The sequence below is a fragment of the Metopolophium dirhodum genome, chromosome 1, assembly GCF_019925205.1.
Source record: "Metopolophium dirhodum isolate CAU chromosome 1, ASM1992520v1, whole genome shotgun sequence".
Lineage (NCBI taxonomy): Eukaryota > Metazoa > Arthropoda > Insecta > Hemiptera > Aphididae > Metopolophium > Metopolophium dirhodum.
In genome coordinates, this window is record NC_083560.1 from 93,082,293 (window position 1) to 93,099,845 (window position 17,553).

A 17,553-nucleotide genomic window follows, 5' to 3' on the forward strand; every position below is an offset into this window, starting at 1 on the left:
TAAGTTACCTATGCACAATATTTTCTTTTCAAACGTGTAGCCGTATTCAAAATGCATTTAGCTTAATAGAAATAATAACACCTGTAAAAAAGAAAAAAAGAACGTTTCAGCTGGTAAGTAAGTAATAAGGTTGTATAGGCATTATTCATCTGAGCGTCTTTTTATTTAATTATACGGCTATAGCTTTTCTTAATAAAAACCAATTGTAGTACAACTGAACTGATGCTGATTATATGAATGTAGTATTAACGTGAAGATGTTTTCATTAACTCTGTACCTATAATAATATATGATCAGATCGTAAACAATTTACGTTTTAGGCCCCATTTATGCTGTCTAATTAAGATAGATTTTACATCAATAAAAAATGCTCAAAATCGATGTAATTTGTTTCTATACTATCTATACCCAATGCTAATACTTATGAGCTTATATGGGCTTATAGGTTCAATGTAGACGTGTCTACAATACCTACCTATATATCTGCGCAAGTATAAATACCTGCGTAATATATCTATAATTAATTGTTGTAGCTAATATGTATTTTAGATAGGTATAGAGGTCTTACAACCAGATTACGACAAAAATAAAACAAATCAGTAGGTAACAATTATTTTTTTATATTTTTTTTGCCAAATACTGAATATTTTATTCAAATAATAATATAACTATATGTACAATTAAAAAAAGTTCGAGGGGGAGGAAGAGACTGTGGGAGATTTCCGCGCGTAAGTCACTGTGCAGCTCGTGAGTAAGGCACGGGCGGGTTGCTATGGTGAGTATAAATACTCTTATAATTCAAATCCTCGACGGGGTTATCGTCTGCACGACGGCGCAGGGGGCGCATCTGTTGTGTACGTCTACTGCGCGCACTGCGTAGTTGTGGACGACGTCCTTCCTTCGGTACACCAACTTGCATTTCATTGGCAACCGGCCAGCTTTGAAGTACTTTATCTTTTTCCATGCGTCGCACGACACCGGCGTGTCACCGCGGTATCCAAAGAGCTCGTAGCCTTCGACGCGCGCGTACTTGGGAAGCATTGATGCCGTCGCCCGCTCGTCCCACACCAACGTCACAACGTCGTTGGCGACGCTCAGCGTCAGCACGGGAGCTAATGGTACCCTTTTCCACGAACTGTTCACGGCGTGCCGCGGCACCGGTGGATACGACGACGAGCTTTTAGACACGGCGCCGCTGCTACTGCTTCCGTACTCCACCTGCATGGCCAGCTCTTTCTTGTCGTGAACGGCTTCCTCCGCCATGTCAATAACGTCCTCCTCCGCACTGTCGAGAACGGCCACGGCCGCCCCGATAACGGCCTTTGCCATCCTCAACAGTCCGCCTTGGCGGACTAGAATTTTCGACGCGCCGTCTTCGTCCTGATCGACCCACCGTCTCTTCGACTTGGGACATGGCTTGCGCATGGCCGTGTTTTCTTTTTTCGTGCTGGACATTGCGAAACGCGTATTGTTTGGACGAATATTATTATCTATCGCACGATAGACAATGACGGTATGTAAAGGATATACAATGTATATATGCTGCGAGTTATACTGAGTAGACAAACGAAGGTAGTTGCTAGGCTAGAGCGTCGTTGTGGAAAATGTGCTACAAAATAAATAGGTACGACGGCATTATAGTAGGTACCTACATAGATACGATATTAACTACGATGTAAATTTGTTGTAACACTCTCAAAAATATTATATAACCGTGATATTTCATATTGTCAGAAATCAGGCACTGAAGTTGATACGTATCTATGGAACATGTTGGTCACTAAAATATCTTATTTATCTTACCTGATTTCAAGTCCAAAATCGAATGAACCGATATTAATTTTGTATTATTTTATTTCCTCTACACAACTTATTTACGAATATTTTTTTTACAAATTCTCACTTTTTAAATATGTGTACAATTAAAATGTTCTAACTACAAAATATTATTGATAATATTTATCGACCATCGCTAATGTGTTCTAGGGACGTCAATTCGGGTTTTTTTGTGGGGTGTGCACTGTGCAAGGTTTTTAGCTGCCATTTTAAAATTTCACCGTGCATATAAAAATAAATCGATCTATGTATATTACCCTGCATTTAATTGAGTATATGCGTCATGGACTACTGTGTATCAACATAAGTAGGTAGCAAAATGTAATTTAAAAACTAAAAGATAATAAAAAATTGATTACTTAATCTGTGAAAATCAATAAGTAATGCATTATGCAATAAACATTGAAGAAGACAAATTTAATGCAGCAAAAACAAGCACATAATGTTTACTTTTATCAACGGTCAATTATGTAAGTTCATACAAAATAAATAAATATTTTATACTACTAAATTTGTAAAATGAAAATGCTCTAAAAATATATATTTAAAAAAAGGGGTTACCAGCGGTATTTAAGTTTAACAGTCGCTTCTTTAGCGTCTTCAAAATTTATATTGTATTTATAATTTATATTTATAGTGTTAACTACCTCTTTTACAACTTTAAGAACAATGTAGTTTAGGCTCAATTATTAATTGATAGAACGCCATATTTTGTTTATTTCATATGTTAATCTAAAATACAATTTTAATTTAACTATATAAATAATGGTGCATTATTTCATAGGCCAATTGGGACTATTTAAAAGTAAACGGTGCCACCCCATACCCTGACCCCTTCCAAATGTTGCCTCTGATGTGTGCCTAATTCCATTTAACCTAAATAAACATATTTAAATTAAAAATTTAAATAATTTTGTAATCTTTAATTTTCAATGATGTATTGTAGTTCAAAAGTTAATATATGAAAAAAAAGATTGAATATAACCTAACAGATGACAATTTATTTTATGTTTGTTTAGTCCAAAGATAAAATATGAAATAGGTATCAAACAGTAAGTTTGTCTAGTTCTAATAAAAAAAAAAAATAAGAGAGTGTGTGAGCCCACCATTACACTCTGGGAAAGTAATAATCGTCTGTTACACCGGCATATAATATGATTTGGAGGTTTTTATGTTTTTATTTATTTATTATATCTACACATATATAAAATCAAAATACCACTTAGTCACTGATCGCTGTAACTCAATAACTACGCAACGTACGAACTTGCAATTTGGAATAGAGGTTCTTCTAATACTTTCACCGTGCAATAAGAAAGGATTTGCCAAAATTCGCATTTTAAAGAGGTGCTCAAACAGGAACATTGAAGTTTACATTGAAAATTTTATTTTTATTTATTGCCATTAGTTTTTTTGACAGATCAAGTACAAGCTTGCGTCAAATCAAATTATTGAAAATTGCCTACCAAGGTGATTGGTGAAAAAGTTGCACTTTGTCCGCGATCTGATGTAGTCGGATTGCCTACCAGGGTGGCTGAGTTGCACTCACTGCAGGCTGTAGCATGTTACACCCGAAAGTAATTGAACAATCATAATTTTTTTAAGATTAGCGTTTTTACGGGTAATGAAGTGCTATAAAAATTATTTTACCATTAATACCGCTAGAAACATTTCAATACGTTTTCATTAACCGTTTTTATATTCACTGGCCGATCACATTAAACGATAAAATGTAAATAAAAAATTATACATATCATCGTCCCAAAACAAAATAAACAACCAATCAAGGGCGAAGCTATGACGGGTCAGCTAGTAATGATATAATTGTGTTTGTTTATTAAATGTTTTATTCGATTTTTTTTTTATCATACCTATTCAATTTTTGAATCAAATTTTAAATCATATTCATTTTTTCCCATTATTATAATATATGCATCTTTACCCCCTCATGGCCATCGTTCAAAATTTATTGAAGTGTCATTGCATCTTCGTCATTTTTTTTATGTAAAATTATACTAGTATAATACCATAATGGACTTCATTCATAGATGGACCATGATGGCAGATGATGGATTTTAAATTATAAGATTTACCATCAATTTTAATTGTTGTAGTGCATTAATGGTTAGATTTGATATTAGATTCTGAGCGAAGCGATGAATGTATTGATTTTACAACGATGTGTGTTTTTTTTTTATTTTTGTGTCTGTCATCACTAGTAAGAAGACACTTTGTGTCTATCATTAGTAAGAACACAAAATATATTTACCAACAAAAAAAAATCGTAGGTTTATTAATATATTATGAAGCTAAAAAAATGAATCGTTGACGATTGCGTACGTTATTTTTGTGTAACGTTGTCACGCTAGCCGGAAGTCACATATAGACGAAACTGGAAATATCAAATGATTATCGTGATTCGTGAAATAAAAGTTCACACTACTTATAACCACTGTAGATTTTATTAGTTGACCGACGAACGTTCTGAGCGTAGTTTAAAAGTGTAGTACAAATTTCATAGGACAATATTTCGTAGCGCCAATCCACCAAAACATGTGCTTATATCAATACTAACAAAAATCCAAGTCAAAACGATGACGATAATATGTTTAGTTTCAAATTATTATTATTAGGTACTGTAGAGTGTAGTGATCGATGTTTGTATTGACAATTTTATAAAACGTACAACTTATTTTATTTAACATCTTATTATTATTATTATTATTGTATTGTCATCGATGTTTTTAGAACGTAGTTTTTTTTTAAAAATACCACCCTTACTTGATGTGAACGTAGTTAAAAATTATTAAGTGTTCAATTTGTATAGCTAAGGATTGAAAACTTTAAATGACGATTCTCATAAACAGTTCATATTGTACCTTATTTTAAATAAGGTTTAGATTGTTTCTTATATTTTTTTGAACTTACTTTTATATTGTGCTAAACCGTTCCCACCCGTTTCCTATTTTTAAACAGAAAAAAAAGAACAAAAAAAAGTAGCTAAGAAATAAGAAGTGGCCGTCTATCAAGTAATGTTCTAGGTATGAAATTTACTGTTATACTTCCACCTAATTAATTGATAATATTTTACTTTAAATAGTTATTGAAATTATTATTCAAGCTAAACCTTTATTGAATGATTTTAATAACTTTTGGATTCTGAGCGAAGCGATGAATGTATTGATTTTACAATGATGTGTTTTTTATTTTTTTTTATTTTTGTGTCTGTCATCACCTTTTAGGACAGTAAAAGTGCTTGGATTTTCTTCAACAGTAACTTTTCTTATAGGAAAGTGAATCTAGTTGGTACTTTGGGGGGTCAAAAGTAAAAATTTCCCAGTAGTTTTCAAAAGCGACGTGAAAAACAAAAGAAAAATTAAGGAAAAACTGGAATTTTTACGCAAAATATGTTTTTGAGAAAATCGATTTTGGTTTTTGGTGTAACTCTAAAACAAATGACCGTAGGGGTATGAAATTTTGACTGAATATTTATATTAGCATTTGCTATACACCATAAAATTTTGAAAATATTTTGACTCTTTTTGAGCGGTTTACGGACATTGTCAATTTGTTTAGTTTTTTTTTTCTATAAATATCAATAAAATTTTATCTGTTGAGTAAAAAAGCTTGAAAATTTAATAGAAGGCTCCTAGGTTATTGTTTCAAAGGCAGATGAAAAAAATTAAAAATCCTTAGTCACAGTTTTTATTTATAAGCATTTAAAGTTCAAATTTTGACAAAATACGGAAAAATCACGAAAATTAGCAAATTGTTTTGAGTTGAGAATTTATAAAAATTTTTCTTTTTAAATCTAAGATTTGAAAATGTAATATAAGATTACTCATAAGTTTGTCTACCTTTATCAAAGAAAAAATGTCTACAAGAAACTTAAATTAAATTTTTATGAGCGTCTAAAACAAATGACCGTAGGGGTATGAAATTTTGACTGAATGTTTATAATTGCGTTTCCTATACACCATTATAATATATATTATATCATTGAATTCAAATTGAACACCATCCATTACAGTAACCTAAGAATTAATTAGATTATTTATATATGTGTACAGTTGAATATGGTATGTAAAGATGGATTGAACTGGTGCCTAGTGTTCGGCCGAGACGAAAACTTATACGGCATAAAGGGGTATACCGTATACGGTCATTGGCGTTGCTACATGAAACGTTATAACTAAAACGATCGAGTACAATATCTCTTTCCATCAAAAATACTTCACTTTTTTGCTAATATATTCGGCATTATTCCACTATTTTTTTCAAAAATGACAAAGGTATAATCTGCACATCATGCCCGTTCTATTGATACCACAAACGGACCAATCCGTCTATTTATTAGGTCTGTAGCCCTAGCTAAAGAAAATTGGAAAATTTACATACATTCAGTGGGCAAACTCTGGCTCGTGTAATGTACTACGGCAGTGACCGCTCTGCATTTTTTTTTACTTAGCTTCGCGCCACTACCGTCGCACTGGGTAAAAAAGAAAAAATACATTATTACTGTCCATATCATAGTTTCTTGTTAAAGTTGTCCATAAAAATATTTATTTTTTCAATTTTGATTTTGAAAAAAATGTTATTAAGTACCAGACTTTAAAATGCACACCAAACCCACATTTTAGTAGTACTCCCATGCCTTAAGTTAAAATGGTAAGAAGATATTAACAAATGAATATAAAAAGTGGTAATTCTTATTTCAAAAATTCTTGGGTAGTGATAATATTATATTAATTATTTTTTAGTTGGTTATAAAAGTTATAAAAGAATAAGACTTGTAGGAAGTTAACAAATGTAAATATTAATATAATTTACAAAAATATTCATAAAAATGTATAAAAAATGTAGTTTATCTTAACATTAAAACATAAACATATTCTATTAAATCAATAATTAATTTGAAGTATGCAAAATATTGTTTAAAAATTCATTACATTCGAGTTTATATTTTTTTTAATTTAAAATTTGTTTCAGCAATTTTTGTCTTTTAATAGAAGAATGTGAATATGTATAACAAATTTGATTGTTAAATTAGTTAATATTATCTAATAGATGAGTCTATTGGGCGATACATCCATTCTGTTGATTCTATGAAATCTATTTCTTTTTCAAGTTCTTTAAGTCTTTTTGCGTGTTCTTCCACATTGATCAGGTCGATTCCAATTTCATTCATCTAAAAACATACAATCATATTATTTGTAAATTATGGATTTAAAAGCCAAGTTAAATATTAGATTACTTAATTTATATCGGTCAAGTAAAGTGAAATGTTTCTCTTTAGTTTTGATAATTTAAATTTTATAAAGTTATAAATTAAAATTAAATAAAGTTATTTGAGATATCATTTTTTCAATATTATTTGTATATGCCTGACAAAACTACTGTGGATAAAAGACCCATTAAAACAAAAATGAATAAAAATAAACATAATAATTACAAATATTGTTGTTATATACACAAAATTGTATAAAGATTTGCTTGAACAAACATTAATTTGATAATTATAATGTACATTAGAGATGTCAGCTCAGTAAATTTTATTAAGATTTTTTTACCGTTCATAAAATCTGGTGATACTTCTTTTTTAATGTTTTTACTAGTGTAATAACATTTATTTAGATAGCCAAAGTAACATATAGGACTATAAGTGCAGACACAGTATTTTAGTGTATTGTATACGTTAGATAGGTTGATAAATAGAAAAAATTAAAAAAAATATTAATCCTACATCTACACATTACATAAAAAGGTTTTGAGAAGGTAAGAATTGGGATCGTAAGCTTTATTTGAAAATTGAATGAAAATTATACCTAAAAAGTTTTTTTTACATCTTTTACCAATTTACATAATTTTACTAAAAAATGTTTATGATTAATTAACGTAATTTCTGGAATCTCTAATGTACATACAATAACAATAGCAAGCCACATTGAAGATAAAAAAATTATTAAGTCCAGATTTTGTTAATAGCCTCCATTGCCACATTTCCCAAAACATATATTTAATTTTAATTAATAGTTAAAAAAATATGTATATCAAAAGATATGAATTAAATATATAACTATAATTTATTGCATGTTTAACTTATTATTGATTGTACAATACTTAATTGAATAAAAGGTTTAGGATTTAATTAACTTAACACATTATATGTAAATATATTTACCTGGCCTTCAGTTTCACATGGTTGCTTTTGTGAAAAAAAAAAAAAATATATAAGTTAGTGACTATATTTCCTAATTTATAATATACAAATTATATCAATAAATATAATAATACAAATATAAAGAATATTTGTCTAGTCTGACTCATGAAAAATATACAAATACTGATTATATGTTATTATAAAACCTTTAATTGCCGTCAATTTTGTACGCAATTATCAATATAACAGTATAAAATGAAATAAACAATTTGGTGAACAATTATTTTCATAAGCCATACTATAATTATTTTCATAAGCCATACTATAATTATTTAAAACATAATTTAACTTAAAATTAATTTGTTTTATTACTTATTTTGAGCTATGCTTAAAAATGCCACCCGAATTTTTAATAAAATGAGTAATAATCTGTTATTCCTGTCTAACACAATCATACTAACTTTAAAAAAACCCATTTTTACTATTTCTCACTTGATCCAACTGTTCAACTTAAGTAATTTTATATTAAAAATTTTAATAGCGACTTAGTTTAGTATTCTACATACTTAATACTGTTTTTAATACTTTTAAATATTCAAAACAGCTAGTATAGGGTATATAGCTAAAAAGCTACTAGCGTTTGGCTAGAACAGCTTGGCGAAAAAATTACCAACTAGAAAAACTGTTTTGCTAATAAATTTATGTATGTAAATAAAGACAAAATCTTTTGTCACCACAACCACAAATTTTGGCTAATGACAATACTGTGAACTTCAGCCAACAAAAGTGAATAATCTTAATACCAACCCGTACAATTATTATTATCCAACCACTGTTGGCAAAAGACCTAATAACAAACAATATCCATGAAAATCCAAACAACTTATACAAGCAATTGATTACATTTTAAATATTTATAACCCATCAAAATAAGGGGTCAAAAGTTTTTATAAGTCTTTATTAACCATTTTTTAAAAATTTAAGGTAGTTTTAAACCAATTTTCACTTGTTGAAAGAAAAATCTAAATTTTTTTTCCACATATAATTAATGATTAAATTTAAAACTTGATAAAATAAATAAATTATAAAACTCAAATGATTATTCATTAAAATATGATTTAATATAATATAAATAATTGATTGATACATGCATTTTAAAAATATTTATGAATGCTTGGTAATATTTGAATTTTTTTTTTTAATAGTAATTGTTTAATTTTTTTTTGGTCATAAGGTGGTTGTATAAAAAAAAAATGTAAGTGTAAGATTTTTGTGTATTATTTAAAATGTTTCAGCAAATGAATACTCTTACAAGTTTATAACATAAAGGGTTTAGAAATATAGTGGAATTTGAAGTGTCAAATTTGTTCTACATTTTATAACATGTAACAATTATAATTAATATTTTTATTTTTTATTTTAACACACATATCATCATTTATGTTATTGAATCAAATTGATTTTAATTTATAAATACAGTGAAACCTCTCCTAACACCTTCCAATAGCAGAGGTTTTTTTTTTTAGGAACGAAGACATTCTCAATAGCGGATACCTATTTTAATCTCCATTTAAAAATAATGACAAATCAACGACAGAAAAACACGCTAACACTAGTGTAACAATAAAGAATACTTTCGTAACACTCGTTATGGGACAATATAAAAAGATTTTTATGAATAACGACTGTTATGACAAAAATATCAAGCTCTTGATGGCCAATGTTTTGTGCATTATTGTTAGTTAGACCAAGCTAACCAATTTTTTCACACCAAATGTAATTGTTTTTAGGAAGTATGCATTTTTTTATTGTTGAAGAATCCATATTTATTTTTTGTTAAATATTTATTTAAATATGGATTGTTAAAATATAATAATATCATTATTATTATTTATAACTATTTTATAAATATATTATTACAATAAACAATGTTATATTAACCTTTTATGACTTTCTAAAATATACCCCCTCTAAATAGCAGATAAAATGTCTGTGATCGAGTTTCGCTATTCAGAGGTTTCACAGTAATGTTATTAAATCAATAGCCACACATAATTGGATAATTTTACTTATTGGTTGCTGATATCCAATATGTTGTCATTAGCCAAGCATCGGGCATTACTCGTAACACATGCCCAATGGAATTTTCAAATTTTTAATGGAGGGGCAAAAAAACTGATAGCAAATTTTGAAAACGAGTTGTATCTCCCTGAATCATCCCCACCCAGAGGCATGCTCACTGGTGGAGGTGAATGAGGGTGTCATATCCCCCCTTGGATTATTTTATCATATAAAATTCATCATAAGGCAATAAAAGTATACTTACTGCTATATGACGTGGTCTGAGAACAATAAAAAATGTACGCCCCCCCCCTTTCAAAGCACGCCACTATCACCACCAACACCAACACAATTACAATAGACATTATACATTGAATCTTAACAAATATAATTTTTCTTATACATCAGTTTTAAAAAAGTTTATAAATTTTTCTTGATTCTTTAGACATCAACATCACAAACTTATTTGGAATTAATAACCACTATTCTATGAATGACCAACAATGTTAACCCATTGAAACAGTTTTAAAAAAGGATAAAAAAAATGTCTTACTATATAAAAATGTCAGCTCAGGAGTTGACATAAAGAGCGTATTATGAGTAATAATTGTATACTAGACTGGTATGGTGCATAATATTTTAAATAATTGGCAAGTATAGAATGCAAAATGCAATAATTTATAAGCGTTTCTGGAAATTTATGATACTTTTAGTTTTGCATGTTATATTTTTAGTTTGGAAATAACAGTTTAAAGATAATTAAGAAAATGTTACACCGACATTTGTTGTCTCTGTCTTACAAGTGCGTGACATAGCAAATTGTACACTCAGCAGAATATGTTTAGCTTGCGGTTAGTTTCAAAATTAGAGCGAATTGACCTATTATACAATTTAAAGGTAAGATTATTATCCAGGCAATCTCATTGGCAATCTAATTATAACCTAACTGAGCTAAACATAATCTGCTGAGCGTACAATTTGCTATGTTGCACTTGTAAGACGGAGACAACAAATGTCGGTGTAACATCCTCTTAAAGATAAAATGTAACATGGTTTCAATTGTTTGATAGCAACAAATCAAAAGTGATATATTAATTATCACCAAACACATTATTTGCAATTAATGTAAGTGCATGAAAAATTTAAAAACACTCCAATATCAAAAGTACAAAATTATTTATCCAAATAACACAAATGGGATTATAAATTAAGGTCATGGCAAAGGGATCTATTTTATATATCACCCAGTGAGACACAAACATATATTATATTTTATAAAGTTTTCATTGTAAGAAAAGGTGAAGACAACAATTTATTATTAGTCCTGATCACACAATATTTAAATAAGGTTTTATTCTAATGATATGTCTTAATGAATTCAAATAATACCTGTACTAATATGAGTATTGGTGATATGAAACTATCTGTGTTTTCTTGATTATTAGTTGATTTATCAAGAGTCCAGCTCTCTCTAATCAACTCTTTTAAAATTGATTCAGTTTCAGAATTTTCAGAACTTGATTTATCTCCATATGATGTATTAGATGATGCTGTAGACGACCATGACGTATCGTCCATGTTATCGTCAATTATTGGATTCAGCTTACAAATATTATCATTTGAGTAACTTGATTCATCATCAATCATTTCTGATTCATCGGACGACATTTCTGATTCGTCTGTTGTTGTATAATCTAAATCTCGTAGTGGACACTGGTTGTCAAAAGTATATGGCATGGTTTGTGACGTTGAAGCTGATGATGTAGATGCTGTTGATGTAGATGCTGTTGGGATGTCACTCATTGTTCTGGTCAATAAATTCTAAAAAAAAATTAAATGCTTATCAGTTATTCACAATATAGATTTAAAAACATTCATTTACAAAAAGCATATTGAAAACATCCATCAGCCATTAAGTGCACCATCAACACATGATTATTCAATAGATAGTTTAAAATTTCAATAATTTAGTCTCATAAAATTTTAAGAAATTATTTTAAAGTAGTTATTTGTAATAATTATATTTAATGAACACTAAATTCAAATAGATTTAGTTAATAATTTAATAAAATGATCAGATAAATTTTTTTAAAGTATTATTTTTTATAGAATTTCAAAGAATAAACTATTACATTATATGTGGTTTTGTAATTAAATATGAGTTCATATTTAAAAATTAATACTATTATATTATATGAATTTTTTTTAGATTTATTTTGGAATATAATGATATATCTTACAATAAGTATATAAGCTAAAATATAATAATAAAACTTATAAAAAGCAGCCTCTCTTTTGTGATACTTGTATTATTAAATACATTATTTTATTTGAATTTATTAAATCTGCATTGTAATAATTTACCGCAATATACAGTAACATAAAATCGAGCTTGGTTAACTCAAAGTTATCGATACATCAAACTTTTTCCCTGGTCCCAAGAATGTCTTATTTAAACAGTGTAAAACAATTTTTTTAACTCAAATATTTTGTAGATAACTAGAAGTACCAATTTCATTAAAATTGGTGATATAAGGGTTATCCTTGTATGTATGTATAATTACTTTTTGAAATTAAGTCATTAATGTTATTGTTACTGATTAGTTTATCTAACAATTCACCACACATGTAGCAAAGCTAAAATTGTCAAAAAATAATTATTTTTTAAAAATGATAAATTATGGTAATAGTAAAATTAATATGTATAAATGAAGATATAAAAACAATAAATATTTTTTTGAAAAATATTGTATTAAAAGTAAATATACATGTAAATACAATATGGTACATGTGTACCCATGTACTTTTATTTAATACTTTTGTTTTTCTAGAATGACACACATTCTTTGCTGGCTCCTTAAACTTATAGTTGACCAAGTTTGATTATATTATATAATATATTTCAATTTATTGTATACCTATTTGCGAGTTTAGAAATTAAAGTTATTAAATATAATAACTTATTTAATTATCAAAAAATGAATGGGTATAATTTGCAATTTATATTTTATTCATGTCAAGAAAAAAATCATAAAATAACTTATTAGTAAATAATTAAGATCATACAGTTGAAATAAAAATATAATTTCAATGTAATACGTATTTAGAAGCACTGCAATATTTGTGTTTCAATTAACAGAAAAATATAACAAAATGATAAGTGGTGCCAATAAATCCTGATTTATGATATTGAACTGAATCCAAAGAAACCTCAATACGTTAGATTAATATTCAAAATAAAACCGAACCATTGAAATATTAAATTGAACCCATAGTTATAGAAAGTAGTTACTGAAAGTAAATGAACAATTATTGTGTTTAATTATGTTTATACATTAATAATTGTATCACATCATCAAAAAATTACTATACATTAATTTTCATAGTGTGTCATAATATGTTATTTTTGAAAATACTTGTTTTGATTTTGAAATAATATTTTATACTCATAAACAATTAATTGGTAAATAATATTAAGGATTTTTGATGAAATTCCGTCAATAATATTATATAATACCATACCCATGACCATGTCAAATAGTGAACAAATATGTTACTATACATCTAAAATATAAAAGGTAAGCGACAATAGAAATATTTAGTTAAATCTCAAAATAAAAATCCAATTATTAGAGTTAAGAAAATTTAAAAAGTTCCATCATTTTGAAGTGGAAACATTTATTAATTAGGTTATAGCATTGAGTTAAGGCTATTGACTTATAAAATTTCCACAGAATTAATTTAAAAATGTCGCCTTAATTTGCTTTGGATTCTTATTTTGATGAAAGAATTGAAATTTGATATATTTAGTTTAAAGTCACTAAGAAGATCCCGACATAAAAAAGTGTTAGATTAAAAGGCCTATCCAAAAAAAATATGAACATTTTTTTAAACTTAATATAGTGTTAGTATTATAGTACTCAGCTTGAAGTAAGGATACAAGAACAATTTAATTTTACTATTTACGTTAAATTTATGAAGGATCCAATCAAATAAGGATTGCTTTAATGCTTTGGTACATTTTTTGATACATCTATATCCATTTGATAGCATTTCCATATAACCAAACTATGTTGCCTATCAACGATAACAAAAAATAATAAGATTAATTTTGATTCAACCAGTAAGAAACAACTTTTGTTTTCACTATTTTTAATTTTAATAAATGTACACCACCAGTGGGAAAAAAAAATTTTAAAAGTTACATTTCTTTGGAACTATTCAAAATATCAAGATATTAAATATTTATATAGTAATCAATTTAGAGTTTTGAATTTAGAAACAATTTGGTGATGACAACATTTGAATAATTAAATTAAATTGTTTAAGTTAATTAAGTAAATTATCATAAATTATAATCCATAGGTAAGTGGTATATTTTAATTAATTAGAAAATGATAATTTAATTCATAGAATAAAAATTATTTTTTTTAATTAAATATAAAATATTAAGGAATATATTTAGGTGGGTAAGATTTAACTTAAATATAAATATATAAAAACCAAGTATTATATTTGTTGGGTAAATTAGAGATGCAAGACTTGATATATTAAATTAACTTTATTAATTAATGAGAGAAGAATTTTCCGAGCTCAACCGTCTGTTTAATACTTTAAATGTCAATTTACTCAAAGCTAAATGTTTACCGGTGTTACCTGTTTATTATAACATAGGCAAGTCGCCATAACCAATAATATTCAACCATAATTTTCCCACATACTAATGAAATACACATTAAAAGATTACAATAAATCTTTTGTATAGGAATAATAAAACCAATACTTTTAAGTAATAATATTATAATCTTAGAAACATATTTTTCTATATGTATATAAACAGTTTTACTGTGCACAATTCAAAGTAGTCTTATTTATTAATTGTATAAGAAATTTACATTTTAATTTAACACAGAAAACTAAAGTAATTAGGTAGTTAATTTAAAATCCATTTATTTAACTTAATTTTGATAGTTTGAATTGATATTCCCAGTCATTTGTTTAATAAACATAAAAGGTTTTGCAAAACTATAATTTTTACCCTATAATAATAATTAAAAATAAACATAAATGCAAAAAACAATATTTAAATACTGACATCATAAATTATAAGCTGTAAGTAAAAATAAAATTAGTACTTCAATGTGTGAAAAATATTTTTAAAATGTAAAATAAAAAAATTAAATTAATTATTTATCTTTGAAATGGATGAAAGTTTTTTAATCAAATAAAGTTCTAAATTAAAATACATTAATAAATAATTTTTCTAAACATATATTTTTAGTTAATTTGTAGTTCAAAATCAAATTGAATTTTAAAAATAAAGTGGTTTTCATAAGGCCTACTATTGCCTCCATTTAATTCTTGATGGAAAAAAAATATAAATAAAAAAGTATTTTATGGAAGTTTATTGGTAATGACTAATGAGGTAAGGGGACAGAATATAGAATTTGCAACGACCCATACAAATGTATGTAATAGGACTAATTATATTAACTAATAATATTAAAGGATTGCCTTGAACTTTCAAATTGATTCCTCTTAAATTATAAAAATTGATTATTTCTGCATGCGAAACAAAAGTAAGGCTGAGCCAACTACAAGTAGGCCAAGACTAATTAAGGTAATTTTTCACCATAATTCATATCATAAGTGGTAACTAAAATAAATAACATATATAATAAGTTTAAAAATTATTGTAATAAAAAATATCCAGAATAATCAATACCTAAAACAATATTATTTATTTAGGTACTTATTCGTCTACATTTTTTTATTAACTATATCTCACAATACCCAAAAATGAATTTCCTAATTTATGTAAATTCAGAGAAACTATTTGATACCAATTTGAAAGTTCTAGGAATACTTTGGTGGGATACATTGAGCTGACTTATCTGACTATAATTTTAATTTTATGTGTAGTTAGTTTGCTCGCATGTTATTAAAAATTGCACTTACAAATTTTTGTAAAAAAAAAATGGCATAGGATTGCTCTTGATATCTACTCGTACAAGTAGGTGGGACAACTTAACAGGCCTTGATGAAAACACAAAATTCGTTGTTGATCCATGAGCATCTGTAAACACAAAGTTTGACTACACACATACTTAGTAACGACCTGTGCATTTCACTCGTTGAGTGCATCAATTGGCGTTGAAAGCAAGGCCAATCTACACATCTCAAAATAATTAAAATAATCTATCGTGCAATAGAGACAAGTCATACTACATAATAAATATGTTGATGTTGACATTGTAACAATTTTTCTCATTCAAAGCGCATAGAAAACTTTAATTCTAGCGCGAACCCACAACAACACAATATTATCCTATTGATAATATAAAAATGCACAAGAACGTTATTGGCCCCCACACGCCATTAAACTGTAAAAGAAATCAAATACCTTATATTATATTATTAGTGAAAAATACATACTTAAAATTCCGGTTTAAGTACTGTGGTTGTCGAGTTCGGTTACAATGAGCCTATAGTGTAAGTTATCAGTTGAAAGAAATAAACGATCGTAAGTCGTGTCAAATCCTGATAAAAATTGGGTGCATTAATAAAAGCCGTCACAATAATGAATATAATGTTATTAATAATTATAATATATTATATTTTATACATATAAAAACGTGAATAAAAACATGTAGACAGTAACTAGTAAGTTGACTAGAGTTTCAACAATTTAAAATATATTCACGACGGACTAGCGACCACCAGTGATCGGGGGACGACTAATTTGATAAGACAATCGAGACGATAAGACGAATGACCTTAGATCAGTAACCACAGAATCACGACAATCGCTATCCACCACGTATTACGATATTGACAATTAGCATAATATCTCAATTCGTACTATCCACGGTGTGATGTGTCGAACAAAAATATTAATATTATTTGAATTTGTGGTGGTTCGTTCCGCATAGAAACAAACGTCTACGGTTGGTCAAAACTCAAAATAATATCTAACGGACAAAATACATCAAAATAATGTTTTGTTGTTTTCCTTTAACGATTTTTCGTGGGTATTGACACTCAGTTACCTAATAACAGTATGAAATAATTTAATCAAAACTCATTGAGTTAAGGCGCTTACGGTATACACGATGAGTTATGCGTGACGCCAAGTTTTTACATAATACATTATAAAATTGATTGTCCAGAATATTAAGGAATTGTCCTTGTTTATGTTTCCTTTGTTAAGTTACGTTCGATATCATTATTGTGATCAATTTAACGTTATTATAAAAAAAACACCAATGTTTATGAAAAACGTTTTTTTTAACTATTTTTTATCGTTATCATTTTTTTAAAGTTTTTTTCTCTTTTCAATGACAACCTCTGAACCACGGCTATAGATAATATAGCCGTAATGACCATAGATAATATAATATATTATCTATGGTAATGACAACATTAATTTCTAACTCAATATTCTAAAGTACTGGAACAGAATAATATTTGGGATACTTCGATCTATAAAAATCAAA

At 27.6% G+C, this 17,553-nt stretch overlaps 1 protein-coding gene and 1 pseudogene across 8 annotated transcripts; both read right to left on the reverse strand.

The window, feature by feature from the left end:
* Nucleotides 1-791: 791 nt before the first annotated feature.
* Nucleotides 792-1,455, reverse strand: LOC132946066 (uncharacterized; annotated as a pseudogene).
* A 5,309-nt stretch (nt 1,456-6,764) lies between these two features.
* LOC132934929 (uncharacterized) lies at nt 6,765-17,361 on the reverse strand. Of its 8 annotated transcripts, none has more exons than XM_061001350.1 (7): nt 17,160-17,361; nt 16,493-16,597; nt 16,016-16,133; nt 14,024-14,134; nt 11,447-11,878; nt 8,018-8,041; nt 6,765-7,024 (listed from the first exon to the last, which is right to left on the reverse strand). In XM_061001350.1, exons 4-7 carry the CDS (start codon nt 14,114-14,116, stop codon nt 6,893-6,895), a joined length of 681 nt encoding a protein of 226 aa, XP_060857333.1. In that variant the 5' UTR covers nt 14,117-14,134; nt 16,016-16,133; nt 16,493-16,597; nt 17,160-17,361; the 3' UTR covers nt 6,765-6,892. The 8 variants fall into 8 exon arrangements, with proteins under 8 accessions (XP_060857333.1, XP_060857335.1, XP_060857334.1 ...); XM_061001352.1 differs by having other exon boundaries at nt 16,016-16,152; XM_061001351.1 differs by lacking the exon at nt 16,493-16,597.
* Nucleotides 17,362-17,553: the final 192 nt, after the last annotated feature.